The following is a 15285-nucleotide window of genomic DNA, read 5'->3' as shown; positions in this document are numbered from 1 at the left end:
AACTAACATTGTGGAACCATGCTCCATAAGTCAAACAGCAGATATATTGCATATCACGCTACAAAACAAGGCATTTCATACAAAATGCACACTTATTTCAAATTGAGTCCCACTGAACTCAGTAGGACTTCTGTATAAACACATTAGGATTATTCTGCCGCATTTTGTCGTTTCCCTTCAAATCCTGGAAGATCCAGGCTAAAGTCTGGGATCCTCCTACCCTTCAAATGTTGGATTCTATTCCCATCCAGCCATGATGGCCAAAGGTCAGGAGTGATGGAAACTGTGCTCCACCAACATCAGGAGGGTAGCAGGTTCCTCATCCTTTTTAAATAAAGTCAAATCATAAATGCTGTTTGAAATAGATGAATGAAATTTATATTGCCCACCACAAAGAGAATAAAGAGAGTATCTGCAGTACATCTGTTGAAACACATAATTGTAGCCGAGGCTACATGCAGAGTTTTGTAACTAGGGTAACTACCTTCCAATAATAAAAAATAAAAAAATCCTGGCACCTGGGCTATGCCAGGGCATGTTTCCTGCTCAACTCCAGAAAGAGCAGAACTACTACTGAAACCTTTATTTTCATTCCTGTGACTGCAGCGGTGCCTGGCATATACCGTGCTGTGCTGACATTGTAGCATAAAAATGAAGTTGCGCCATAGGGAAACAGACAAAACAGCAATCCCACTAGCCGCAGTTGCCAAGTGATATTGGCCTACCTCAATTGCTCAACAGAACCTGGAGTGTGTGGTATGGAGAAGGCACACATAGGTGCTCTATCAGGGGGAGCACGGCAGTTGAGCTCAACCACCTGGCCCTTTAATGCTTGTGCTAGGGTTACACAGTTCAGGCATGTACACTAAAAGGAAGTGAGGATTCTGGCTAACCTGAACAATTCTAGCTGTAACCAGCCCAACTTTCTGACATTTTCACACAAAGTCATGGCAACCATCCCAGAGATGCGACACAACTGGGTAGCTGTCTATTTTTCTTCCTGATCAGCTGGAAACACTCCCTTGTCAACATTGTTTCCTTCTGTGAGTACTTATAGACTACTATTCCATTTGCTGAATTTAAATCTGCATTCAAGGTCTCGCTTGTAGCTCTGCAAATATGACATTTTGCAAACTTGGCCTACAGCTGATTTTGGGCGATTCCTTCTTCCCACTGCAGCCCATCACTCCTCATCGCATGCCCTTCAGAAGGGGCCACTGACCCTCTAGAGACTTTTCTGGAAGCACAGGAGAGAGAGGGGCAGACCACTACCATTCAGCTTGAGTTTTTCCACTCAGTAACCAAACCTTCATCTTCTATTGTGCCCATGGCTAGCTAGAATCTTAGGTTCACTATCCAAAATAATATTTAGCAATTACAAACATTTGCCTTTTTCTGATCCTTTTAAATGGGCCTCTTTGGTCTTCTTCATGACCCAAAATAGAAAATCTGCTTGGGGAAATAGTGTACATTACAAAATGTGCCCCTCTTACAGCGGAGTATAGGGCTGCTATAGAGGCATCTGGCTTACTGATTCCATATGATGCCAATGTTTGACACTGCAGAAGACATCTGCTGACAGCCTGCAAGAACCAACCCACCAAACTGCTATTGGGCCTTGATTTGCATCAAATTGGAGTCTACGAAGTTTGAGCAGTGCTAGGTTTATTTATTATGTAGGTTTAGCAATCCTCCTAATGGGGATATTCTTACGTTCTTTAACAGAACTGACTGTGGAACTGGGCTCATCTCCTTTAACTATAGCTGGTGGAAAAGTCCCGATCTGAAAAATCATCTAGGCTGTAATGGATCTGGATGGGGGTCATTAGAAAGGGTATCTAGAGGGACCTATAGATGAATGTATTTCAGAAATGAGGCCCCTCCTGCCCTTGTAGGCTAATGACCGAAAGAGACAGGAGCAGCCAATGAGGGCTCTATTTTCAGCTTGCTATTTACCAAATTAAACTGGTTATTTCACCAGTCCTTAAAAACTCAAGAGCAAATGCTAGATTCACTTCATATTTAGGTAGTCTTGTGCCTCTGCATATTATTGTACAGGCTGGTGGTTCTGGGGGCTGTTTCAGATATCCTCCCCATGTCACATGACTTCCTTCTTCCTTCTTAGCTAGTGAGTAGCTACTACACCTGCACTCAAACCTTACCCAAACCTATCAGGGACTCAATGGAACTTACTTCTGAGTGCAACCTAGGACTGCACTAAAGCAGAGATCTGAATAAATAGTCGAAAGACTCCCTTTGGTAAAAACCTCATGTAGGAGACTGAATGTTTTCAACTTCACCATTTTTAATTAGTAAGCATTTTATATATAGAAGAAACTTACTTAAAATGAAATACTGAACATGAATACTTTTCTCAACAACTTCATTCCTCAACTCTCACAGAACAATTACCTTCACAGTTCTTAAGCTGAAGAAATGGATGGAAATCAACAGGATTTTTTTAGAATACCCACTTACCCAGTAGGTCTGCTCCTTCATCCACATCCCCTATCAGACCGGTGCCAGCAGAAGATAGTTCTTCGAACAGTGATTCTGTATTACGATCAAATGCTTTGTTCTCTATGCCTTTGGTAGGTGTGCTGCACAACAGAATTGGAATTTAAAAGTCGGGAGAATAAAAGTTTTAAAAATATGTAAATGTACACACACAAATGAGTGTCAATGTGTGTGGACACATGGTCTTCTAAATCACTTCATGTGTCTGACAATGTGGGTTCCAGCCCATAAAAGCTAACACAGCAATAAGCAGCGGTAGCCAACGTGGTGCCCTCCAGATTTTGTTGGACTACAACATCCATAAACCCTCAGCTAGCACGGCCAACAACTGAGGATGATGGGAGTTGTAGTCCAACAACATCTGGAGGGCGCCACATTGGCAACCACCAATATAAGGTAATACAGTCAGGTGTGGCTCTAGAATTATGTGCCAGAAACCTACCAGTGGGTGCTCTTAACGGTCAAGGGGCAGAGACATAAGGCACATGTGCCAAGGTAATGCTTCTTCCCCACTTCCCCCAAATGCACAGCTCGTCACCTGGGTTACTCCTCCTCTCATCCACTTGACTGGCTTTCACTCTTTTCCCCTGGTCCACCTCCCCACGGCACCAGTAGGAGGTCAGTCCTCGTTAACTTCTCACTCCAAGAGTCCTCTGCCCTTGCATTCTGTAGCACTTAGGCAGATCAGAAGCAGCACAAGACTCTCTTGCACTGGTGGAGGAACAGGGTGCGGAGGGCGCGGACCACCCTTGGCACCACTATTCCAGTAGGGTGCCATCGTGGCGGCCTCCCCGGGCACACGCCGTACACCCACCCGCATGCCGGGCACCACGCCCCCACAGGTGGCACACACGCCCCCAGGATGCGTGCCACACCCCCGCGGACAGCATGCCACGCCCTCCGGGATGCCAGCCATGCCCCCGCCTGCTCTCGGCCCCCAGTAGCAGAGCATGCAGCTTCGCCACTGCTCTCTCACACACTGCTGTTAGCTCTCCTGGAAGACCCTGAGTAAAAGGATAATGACTGCTGCATAACACACTGCTCTGATCTTATCGGTAGATCAGGACCCTTTGTACTGGGCGGGCGGGCAGGCAGGCAGGCAGGCAAAAGCAGAGCAGCAGCACAGTGGACAACTGTATTGCTTCAGACATTCCCAAGCATCCTATGCAATGTGGGCCACATATGGACCTTTGGAGTCCTGGCATTTGCCCAACAAGACTGTTGGAGCTTATAGGTGGAATTCAACATAGCATTAAGTGGGGTATGCATGCAGGGAACAAGGTCTGCTGCGCAATGGGACTTCCTCCCACCCCCGCCTTCACTTAAACCTGTTCAGGAGGGTTCCTCCAGTCATACAGAGCAGGCCTAGTGGGTATGGGGGTGCACAGGAGGAGGGGGGAAAGGCCCATTGCATGAATGAACCTCTTCCACACATGCAACAACTTAGCTGAACCCTCCCCTTTACATTCCCCCACCCCAAGTTCTTTACTGATGAGAAGTGTTCAGCAAAATACCTTGATCCTTTATATCCACTAAGGTCTTTATCCATATCCAGCTCTGGAGTGGATTCAATGATTGCCTGAACTTCAGATTTGTCTTCATTTTCATTAGAACCTGGGGAACAGAGCAGAAGTAACTATTTATTCCCATTTCTTTTTCATCCTATCCCAAGAGCTTAAGGAAACTACTAGGTATCTTATTGTAATTTCACAGCAACCCAATGAAGCAATGGCTAATTTATGAGATTAAGAACTGCCAAAGACCAGAGAGATTCATGGCTGAACAGATAGCTGAACTATAAAATTACACTGGCAACAAGTTGAATGGCCACTCCATTGCCCAATAAACGTTACAATATTTTTTTTACTGCAAGGGTGACTTCACAAAGAAGACACTTTCTGCACAAAACACATTTCCATATAAGAAATAGTATTTTCTCCAGTTTATAGATCTTTAACATTTTATTAATTTGTTCCAAGTACATTTTATTAATTTATTTTAAGTACATAAAGGAGGTATGAATATTTATACAATAGATTTGGAAGCCATGGACAATTTTGTCCCCACCCCCAGTGTGATAACCACACCAAAACATACTTGCACTTTATCACACAAGAACACCACATTTCCTAAATATTAATCAAGAACATCACATGTTCCTCTAAATATTAATCAATAACTATTCTTCTGGAACTTAGGACGCACACGTATTTACACGTAAGACAGGAAAAAATTCAGTTTTAACATGCGCATAGTATTGGCTCGAGCCACACAATCCATTCTAGGAACTTACCAATAGACACATTTCTTGTTTCTTGGGCTACTTGCACTTCAATGTTCTTGTTCCCTATATCGGAGTCCTTCTCAAGCCCTTCCTTGTGTTCTTTTGAGGGAGATTCAGCAGGCGCAAGCACATCTGAAGCAGCAGTTAAGAGTGGCGTAGTACATTTGGAACCTGCTTGGCTAACATCAGAAAGTTCATCCTAAAGTGTAGAGAAATTCAAAGTAATTACAGAATTTATATGATAACATTCCCAGTCACCGGACTTGTTGGAGCCAGTTCTCCTAGACATCTCTGCATAACACCATCTTAGTTACCTTTCAGGAGCGAGGAAAAATCTGTCCTATTCTCCCATGGTTGTAATAATATTCAACATCTCTTTTTAAAAAAATAGATACTGTTTATACTGTCTCTACTGTTTCTATACGTGTGATTTAAATGCTTTTTGACAGTGCATTTTTGTCTGATTTATTTGTTTTTATTGTTGTTGCAAGGTGCTTTGAATCATTTACAGTGAAAGGAGGGAGGAGAGAGAGAGATTCTATAAGTTAGGTAGACAAATAATGGTCAACACAGAAATTGTACTGCTTCTTAGTATTCAGATGAGCAAACTGTGCCATGGAAAGTTCCAAGATCATTCTCAATGGCTCAGAAAACGTACTTTTTCCAGGAACTAATGTAAGAACTAAGTGTATTACAAGCAGAAAACATAGCTGAATTTAAGAGACATTTTGCCTACACAAGTCCTTGTGATCCTCTTTCATACTGCAAAATAACGGGTTACGACCATATTGTTGAAACAGATTGAAACTACAAATGCAACACTGGGCAATCCAGCGTTAAATTTCAAAGCTTTACAGAACACTTGCTTAGCATTTGCATAAAGAAGTACATCAGAGTGGCATTTCAACAGATCCATTTATAGTGGCATATGACAAAAAGAGAAAATCTCAATTTCAATGTTATGTCAAGAATCCTCTCACGACACTTCTCCAAGGTCAGATACGTGAAAGGTGAAGGGTCAAGCAACTCCTTGCCTATGCCCCTTTTGAGATTTAAATTGTATCCCCTGCTTTACATATGAATGGGACAGACCCTTGCTTAAAGCACTAGTTTTCTGTATCATTATATATAGTATGGCCCCAACTGCAGACAATAAAATACTTAGCAAACGGACATAATTCTGATCCAAGCTTGGGCGTCTGCCAAGAAACTGGTAAGAGGGAAGAACAATAGCGGTAGCACATTCCTCTGTGACAAAGATACTACATATGGCAGATGCAAATATCAGTGCCTCACCTTGAATAAAAATCCTGTACACTGAAGCACTTTTGCCAGCAGCAATCTTGCAGCATCAGGGCAATTCTGGGACCTGGTGAACAATTCTACCATAGCTCTTTGGCCTTGCCCAGAAGTACCAGATTCACCAACACCTAACCTAGGTCTCATCCAAGCATTCTGCTTCACTCTTCCATCATTGCAACCACCATCACAGGTTGTTCTCTGAATCACACCTGTGTTTTCCCTTGCTCCTGCCAGCAGACTGCCTTGCTCGCCCCAACCCCCAATTTCCTTGGCACTTGACCTGGCCTCTTAACACTTCTTTCAGCTTCCAGATTTGGGCCATGTAAATTCTGTCCCTTTAGCAAATCTGCTCCACTTCCCAGTGGGGAGGAGTTGCGGTGGACCACGTGGCCACCCACTCCCCTCAGGGGGCGGGGGACAAAGTCTTGCGCCACTCAGAGGTTTCCGGCCACGTCATTCACCAGCCAGCCAATCCGCTGGCTGGGGAGGCATGGCCGGGCCCCATTTAAAATGAGGTGCAAGTCGGAGAGCTCCCTCTTGGCTCGCCTCCTCGATCCTAACACTCTTAACACTTCTTTCAGCTTCCAGATTTGGGCCATGTGAATTCCGTCCCTTTAGCAAAGTGTTTTTGCCACCTTATGACTATCCTTCTAGCTTAAGCTTGACAATTCGGAGACTGCAATAATAATAATAATTTAATAATAATTTATTATTTATACCCTGCCCATCTGGCTGGGTTTCCCCAGCCACTCGGGCGGCTTCCAACAAAATATTAAAATACAATAGTGCGTCAAACATTAAAAGCTTCCCTAAACAGGGCTGCCTTCAGATGTCTTCTAAATGTCATATAGTTGTTTATTTCTTTGACATCTGGTGGGAGGGTGTTCCACAGGGCGGGTGCCACTACCGATAAGGCACTCTGCCTGGTTCCCTGTAACCTGGCTTCTCGCAGTGAGGCTTCTTCTCACCAGAAGGCCCTCGGCACTGGAACTCAGTGTCCAGGCAGAACGATGGAGGTGGAGACGCTCCTTCAGGTATACTGGACCGAGGCCGCAAACATCTTTGGGTCTATATCCTTCTAGTTTTGTCATAAAGTTTCTTCCCTGGTCCAGCCTGTAACAAACCCACTCAAGGAGAAGCTTGTACTTTCATGCCTTTGTGGAAGGAGGCAACATTTATTCCAAAACTGCTTACAAGGAAACAAAATTGAGGGTTTACAGTACAACCTTGTGTGTACTCAGAAGTCAGTCCCACTATGTTAAATTCAGCTTACTCTCTAGTAAGTGCATTTTGGTAGTAAGTACATCAGTATGAAGCAGAGATAAAGACCACTTTAATCATTAAACCTTAATAAATACTACCTCCTAGGGGAAAATGTAGTGAATTGATAGCAGCATGTTATATGGATTGATTTTCCATCCTATTTCGAGGAAATTATCTAAACCATATTAAAGACCAAACTCAAGTGATAAAATGTTAAAACAAAAGGAGAGCTCTAAATATAAACTATATATACATTGCTTCAATGTCTCACTCTGAACTGGCTGAGAAAATTACTAGATTCTGGTCTAGGACTGCAACCACTCAGCCCTGAGCCAGTGTTCCTCACTCTCTCCTGCAGATCAGATAACTCCATGCTGGAAACTGATGAGCATCTCCATCATGCAGTGCCTCCCAGTCCAGGGCATACTAAATGATAATGGTCAAGCCTAGTAACATGTCTTCACAGCCTGCCCCAGCCAGAAACTCATAGAAGAATTTAAAAGTACTGTACACTATTTAAGACAACTGCCCTTCTCCTCTCCCAGTTTCTCGGATCTCACCCACTCTTCCAAAAAAAGCCACACAGTTCCGACACTCCTCAATAATTTAGCCTAATCACTCATGGAGAGGAAACTGCAGTCGTAACCAAGTGCATCCACAGAGCTCCGCACTCAAGCGGAATAAGAACTTGACTTTTGTTTAAACGTTTCCCAACGTCTGTATTCCAGCTGCATCCAGGAAAGAATGCAGCACACAGGCCACTCACTGACCTTAGCAGACAAAACGCTCACAACAAATGGCCCAACTGCCAACAAAAGGGGGCCAAGGAAAACCTCAGAGCTTAGTTTGAATAGTTTAACAGAGAAACAGATTAGCCCAGTTTCATAATTAGAATTCTACTGATCTACTGCAACTCCTGCATTTCTGCTCCTGCACTTGAATTATACAACTGCCTGGGCAAACATTAGCTAATGCTTCATCCAAAACTGACTGCGGGTATTAATTTATTTTTCCTTACTTTCTCATTACGATTTTAAGTGTTGTGACATCTATTCTGGCCTCAAAAATCCTGCGTTCTCCTACTTCTCTTCCCTTCCTCTATTCATCTGGGGCAGAAGGCACAGTCATAGGCAAACAGCGGGTATGTTGGCAAATAGGGGCTGACATTCAACCAAGATTTACTTAGGCTCATTGATATTAATATGGCTAAGCTAGGTTCATTAATATCAGTTGGTCTACCCAGAGTATAGCTTAAGTTGACTACCACCAAGAATATCAAACTTGGAATAGTGAAAAGCCTGGGTTCAAATCCCCACTTGGTAGTGAAGCTCACTGGACTAGCCAAGGGACTTGAGCACATAATGCAAAACCATTGCCTATTTAGCCAAAGTGTGAACCCGGCCCAGCAGACTAACCATTTTTGTTTTCTGGTAACAAGCCACAATGCAATGCTATGGTTTGCTGTTTGCTTACAAACTGTGGTTCATTTTAATTTCAGTTTGGTGATATGTCTGAACCTGCGGGTAGCGCTGTGGTCTATAAACCACTGAGTCTCTTGGGCCTGCCAATCAGAAGGTTGATGATTTGAATCCCTGCAATGGGGTGAGCTCCCGCTGCTAGCTCCTGCCAACCTAGCAATTTGAAAGCACGCCAGTGCAAGTAGATGAATAGGTACCGCTGCGGCGGGAAGGTGAACAGCATTTCCGTGAGCTTTGGTTTCCGTCATGGTGTTCCATAGCACCAGAAGCAGTTTGGTCATGCCGGCCACATGACCCTGAAAACTGTCTGTGGACAAACGCCGGCTACCTCGACCTGAAAGCGAGATGACCGCTACAACCCCATAGTCACCATTGACGGGACTTAACCGTCCAGGGATCCTTTACCTTTACCTATTCTTTGCCTTGTAGTTCAAAGTTACCTTCCACACTCATGTGTACAATCCACTTTACAACTGTGAAGGGATAGGGAGACACTCTATAAGGATGCAACTCACCTAAGGCCTCCTATGGGCTACATACATAGGATCTAAGAGAGATGTGGGGGCACAGAATGTACTGGCACAAACTGTGGAGCAACTAGGGGTTTTAGAGCTGTGTCAAATGGCACACATGATGAAAAAATAAGCATCAGGCACAAGTTCAGAGACATTGTTTTTCTCAGTTTACTTTACAGTACTTTAGTTTCTGCATTTCAGAATAAGGTTTCACAGTGTCCCAAGAGTGCAAAAGATGTCCCTTAACCAGACAGTTTGACTTGCACATAATCCACCTAGCTGTACACAGACATGGAAGAATGATCAAGGAACATCCCATTTTGGTTGCTGGATAATCAACCCCAAGCTATAACAACTGATTAAAGATTTCGATATTGAACTGCCTAAAGAATTTTAAGGAATTTAAATGGAAATGACTTCCGACTTGTACTCAGTGGATTTTAGTAAACCACTTCAGAGCTTAACAAATGTTTGCTAGGTGGATACTGTACAATCTAAAGGTTACAGACATTATGCAACAGTTATCTGAACAGTATAGTGTAGTTGAAAAAACCTAATACATAACCCTCTACCCATCTAGAAAACTGATGAAAAGGAGTGTGGTGTATCTGGAAAACCAGAATTGAGATCCTGGTCTTCCCCCATAGTCCAGTGCAACCTGGGACCCATTCATCAAAACATATAACAGAAAAAAACTCACCTTCAACTCACCTGGAAAGACTCTCATTTTAAGAAGATTAAGAACTAAAGAAAGATAGTTTGGGGTTTAGGTTTCAACTAGGCACAATGCATCATAGGAAACATATTATTAAAACCTCACCGGATGGGGAGAATAAAAGCACTAGGTCACCTTTAAACTGGTGCGGGAGCGTGGCTGACTTAGTTCACGGAACTTCCAATTATCTGACCCAGGAGTTTCCACTGTTCCTCTGTGATTATCAGGTGTGAGAAGTGCATCTCCTGGAGGTAGTGGGAAGATGCCCAATGATATGGGAGGTTCCTTTCTGCTGGGAAGGAAAAACCAAGTTATTTGCTTTCGTTTCTTACATTGAACAGACCTTCGAATCTCAGGAGAAGTAGTAAAAGCTGATATTTGGTTCCTGTAACCAGGTCTTCACAATATTAATTTCTCTTTTTAACCAACTGCTATCTGTTTTATTGACTTTTTAATTATGCTGTATGGATATTTATGGAGTGGTTTTATTATATTTTGTATGTTGTAAGCCACTTCGATACTTTATGAAACGGAAGATTAGAAATAAAAGAGTTAAGAATAATTAGCAATTTCAAAGTACATTTCAGATAACTGTTCTCTCACAAGTTTCTACATGTAAGTATTAGATTATAGCCACTCGTTTCTCAGGGTGCTGTTTGTAATGATTTTTACTATAATTAAATTGGCTGTCAGTAGCTATGACAACAAAGCCTTAGCTTACGCCAGTGCTGTGGAGGTGGGGCTTAAAATTTGCAAGCATCCGCAAAACAATGTGGGCAAAGACATCAGATTTGAAAACAGCAGATTTTGAAAGATAATAGAATAAAAGCATTCGGGTCTGATTAACAAGACAATGCAAAATACCTGGATCTCAAACAGATTCAGCTTAGACTGTATAATGAACTGGGGACAGAAAACTACCAGAAGGAAAACAAAAGTGTAACTGAGCAAGTGATTAAATATTAGCCATGTACACTATCAAGAATATATAATCAGCAAGAGTGCAAGTTTCTATCCAATGCTGTTTTGTTAGGAGAGTGTTAAAACTTCTAAAAAGTCTCTAGTTAGAGAAATCCAAGAAGAAGAAAATATCTGGTCTTTCAACCAATGCAGGAACAATTAAAGGCTCTTTTTGGACACAAATTTCCAAAAGCGGAACTCCCCAGTGCTAAACTGAAGCAACATTCCTTATTTCAATACTGGTTTGTACATATGATCCAAGAGTTTACTTTGACAGTACAAACATCTTCCCGTCGTATAATACAAGGGGTCTCTTCATATTCCTCCCCAGTGGAGAAATCTATCCCTAGCATGATGCAGTTGACCCTCCTCTATAAAACTCACACAGAATTGGTGCTATGGAGAAGCAATACCTATTTAGCATCATTACTAAGCTTGGCAATGAAGAAATGATAAAACACATCTTGGTTAACTGGCCAACGGAATCTTTTATTTAAACTTTAATTTACTGGAACAGAAACAAAGGAGAGATAATTAGGCAAATTCTTGTTTATGTGACTTTACTGTCTGCCAATCTGTCTAATTTTGTAACTGTGCAAGCAATGATAATAAGAGGGTTTTGGTTGAGTGACGGGTTATTTTTTCTACTATGCATGGATGAATTTACTGAAGCAAGTATCAAATCACCACAGCAGTAAAGGTTGCTGCACTGCAAAGCTTGTCAATGTAACTATTCTGTAGGAATTGTGGCACAACGGACCAGACTTTTTGCTATGAGTGTTAGAAATCATTCAAGTAGCTTATTCAGTATTCTTACATTTGTAAATAGCATATGAGTGAGGGGAAGAAGCTCCACTTAAGCCTGTGTTATTGATGCCTTCTTCAAATTATTTTGATAAAAGTTTCACTATGCTACATTTTAGGGTCAAAAACAGGCAACTGGAGAATCCTGAATGAGGAAGTGAGAATTCTCTCTCCTTCTGGGTTCAAAATGAAGTCAACTCGTTTACACACAGGTCATGTTAGAACGCCAATTTCTCCAATGTATTTTTTACCTTTTTTAAAATTTATTTAAAGATAAGGGACCAGGACACATACATTTGAGATTATTGATCATGCTAACCAATGATCTTCTTACTGTGCATGTCAATTTATTTATTTTTTAAATTAAAGGAAGCTCTGAGGTCAGGGAACTTTTCATCTACTTTTAATATTAATTTTCATGTTTGTCAAAGAGAGAAAAGATTCAAGATGCACAGACTAGCATCTGCTAAAGATGTAGAAACCAGAATGACCTTGGAAAGACTTGCCTGTTGTACCCTGCTACAAAACTACTTCCCAAAACTAATTACTCTTGATGTTTTCTACTGCTGTATAATATTATTTTATAAATATTTGAATTCTACAAACAAAATATTGTAATAAAAATACTCAAAATAAGCAAGTACTGTATACTAAGGACTTCTTAAATGCTATCTCCCACATAGCATTTTCCTATATACACATGCCATGCCATGAAAGAACATTAAGAGCTCTTTTTATTCTGTAAATGCCATTATCTAAAAACATACCATTGATTCAATACAAAGTCACACATTCATTGTTAATCCACTAAACCAAGTAAAGGTTAGCGGTCAGCTACTGAAAATTACAGCTATGAGGGATTGCAGCCAAATTCTCTATAGTTCTAGGCAAACTTACATGATCTGAATTTTCTATTTACAACAAAACCTTTAAAAAGTACTTGCAGATAACCCATATTCAACAACAGGCAAAATACTGAACACACCAACACACATGGCTGGTTTGGATGCAATGCTAAACCATAGTTTAGAATTACAAAAATGAGCCAAACCTTTCCCTAGGTTTGCAAGCTCCCTTCTTTCCCCTCCTCCTACAGTGAGGAGTCTAAAAACTTTTGCATCTTTTTAATTATCTGCAGCTTGCCATGTTGTCTGAACCTGAACAAATTGTGGTTAATCTTAGCTATGTTTAGCAGAAGCAAACCAACAATTCTACGATTCTATGACCATCACACCACAGTTAATGAAGTCGATTTAATTCTAGTACGAGCAGAAAAAATTAACTACACTTTAGGGTTTGAATGATATTCCAAACACTATATTCTAAAAACCTGGTTTAGCATTATGTCTAAATATATGCATTCGAAGTATTAAAAGCTTACTAGAAGATAAAACACCAAGAGAACCACATAGATCCTTGTGAATAAAACTTTACATTTTCTTCTACTGCTAATGTGAAATTAACTCTAATGAGATCGGATTCTTAAATTACCTTGGTGGTGTTCTACCTCATCATTCCTTCCTGCACTTAGAATCATAGAACTGTTGAGCTGGAAGGGACCACAAGGGTCACTTAGTCCAACCCCTGCAATTCTGGGGTAACATGAAATATTTGGGAATCCTCCCCCAGCAGAATTTAAGAATCCAGAGGTAAAGCAATGTCTATTTGGTCAACAATGCTGTTTTAAAGACATGGATGAAGCTCACTTTACATAACAACATTGTTTTTACGTAACAACAAAGGTAAAATTATTCACAATGGGTAGTATGGATGCTACTAATTATATTAGCCATAATAAAGTTAGAAACAGTGTTTGCTATATTGTAAAAAGTTGCACTTTGATTTTTTTACTTTTGCTTACTAAGCACAATCAAATTCTGCCCTGATGCATCAAAGTACTGGATTACGTACTTTTAAATACATAACAGAAGTTTTCAGAAAGCCATATTACTGGTCAAATTACAATCTGCTATGAAGAGTTTTGCCATTGTTCTTATAATTAAAGATATTTAAACCCTATTTCTTCACTCTACAGTCTACACCTTAGCTTGTCAGCATTCGATTTACAAAAAGATGCAAAGGTGCTATTATAATAGTTTCACAGACTATCCACTAGCAGATTCTGCAGAATTCTCTGGAGTAAAACACAGACCGAATAAATGAAAGGCCTAAACGACCACAGAAGCAAGGCTGCCCAGCATTAGTCAAGCACCTGACAATACAGTGAATACAAGCTTTGTCCACAATGTATTCACATAGCACTTTTATGCCATTTACAGGATTCAGCAATAAAAAGAGAAAAGCAAATAGCCTTCAAGAACACAACTGACTTTGTAGTCTCAAAGAAAGCACAATGAAGCCAATTTTTACATTTTAAAACAGGCATTTTATGATTTTTGCACAGCCTATAGACACCGAGACTAGATTCTGCCTGAAACAGACACTTAAGAGATTAGCATCGTCCCACCCTCTCCTTCCTGCCTCCCCTTCCAAGAGAAGAGAAATAATGGGAAGCAGAGAACAAAGAATACAACAAAAATGACAGAAGGCTCTGTAGTTCAGGGTACCTGAGAATCCTTGGTAAGTTCTGCGTCAGAGCTGGCACGCCAGTGGATATAGAAAAGTGCACAAGCAGCAAAACAGAGAGAGAGACTAAAATAGCTGAATTAATGACCACCGCCCCGCCAACAAAGCCAAACACCAATAGCAGCATGCATCCAGGACTCATGGCGCTGCGCTGGCATGGTGAATTGCAAGAACCAAGGCTACGCAGGGGACAAGGGAGTATCTTTGTAGTGAGTGTCTGTCATTCACTTGCTGCCACAAAAACAATGCCATCAGCAGCAGCTTTCCAATCTCTTCCGCAGCCGCTCCAAAGCAAAATGACATCACCTCACTCTCCTCCCCCACCTAACCGGGAGAAAAAACCACCATGGAGCTGCTTCTCTTCTCTCCAGCATCTATGCAGCAACCTAAAGATACAAGCAAGCTTGCTCGCCTCTTTCTCCTCCCCACTACTTCAAACCTCGGCTGCTCAGCTCCAGTTCATTGGATGGGAGGCCCCGACATCTACATAATGTAGTCACAGAGCTTCTGCCAGAGACGCCCTCTCACAGACATGTGCACAAGGTACACATCAGGCAATTGTGATTCAATTATTTCAAAACCTTTAATTGCTAATCCTTTCGTTGCTGCTTTTTTTGAAAATGAAAAGGAGGGACAGCTTGCCATACCAGATCTATGTGTACAAGCTTAAACCTAAAATATTAGTGGATAGCCAATCCAGGCCTTGAAGTGTCCCAACAGCTAAAACATTATCCGCCCCTTCCGATAAACCCTCATATACCTCGGGTTACATACGCTTCAGGTTACAGACTCCGCTAACCCAGAAATATTACCTCAGGTTAAGAACTTTGCTTCAGGATGAGAACAGAAATCGTGCTCCGG

General features: G+C 41.6%; 1 protein-coding gene across 4 annotated transcripts in view; it reads right to left on the bottom strand.

Annotated features, from left to right (window-relative positions):
• The window catches only part of SPAG9 (sperm associated antigen 9), a 78033-nt gene that overhangs the window by 34647 nt on the left and 28101 nt on the right, over positions 1–15285 (bottom strand). For 2 of the 4 annotated variants that reach the window (XM_081850696.1, XM_081850697.1), the window contains exons 5-8: positions 10210–10363; positions 4811–5000; positions 4032–4131; positions 2479–2600 (exon numbers count right to left, since the gene is read on the bottom strand). In XM_081850696.1, the coding sequence (XP_081706822.1) occupies positions 2479–2600; positions 4032–4131; positions 4811–5000; positions 10210–10363 (566 nt within the window). Of the gene's footprint in view, positions 1–2478; positions 2601–4031; positions 4132–4810; positions 5001–10209; positions 10367–14405; positions 14829–15285 lie in introns of those variants that run through there. The other 2 variants (XM_081850698.1, XM_081850695.1) reach the window with 2 other exon arrangements.

The sequence above is a fragment of the Podarcis erhardii genome (assembly GCF_964252035.2).
Source record: "Podarcis erhardii genome assembly, chromosome: 2".
Classification (NCBI taxonomy): Eukaryota; Metazoa; Chordata; class Lepidosauria; order Squamata; family Lacertidae; genus Podarcis; species Podarcis erhardii.
This window is presented reverse-complemented; position numbering and strand designations above follow the sequence as displayed.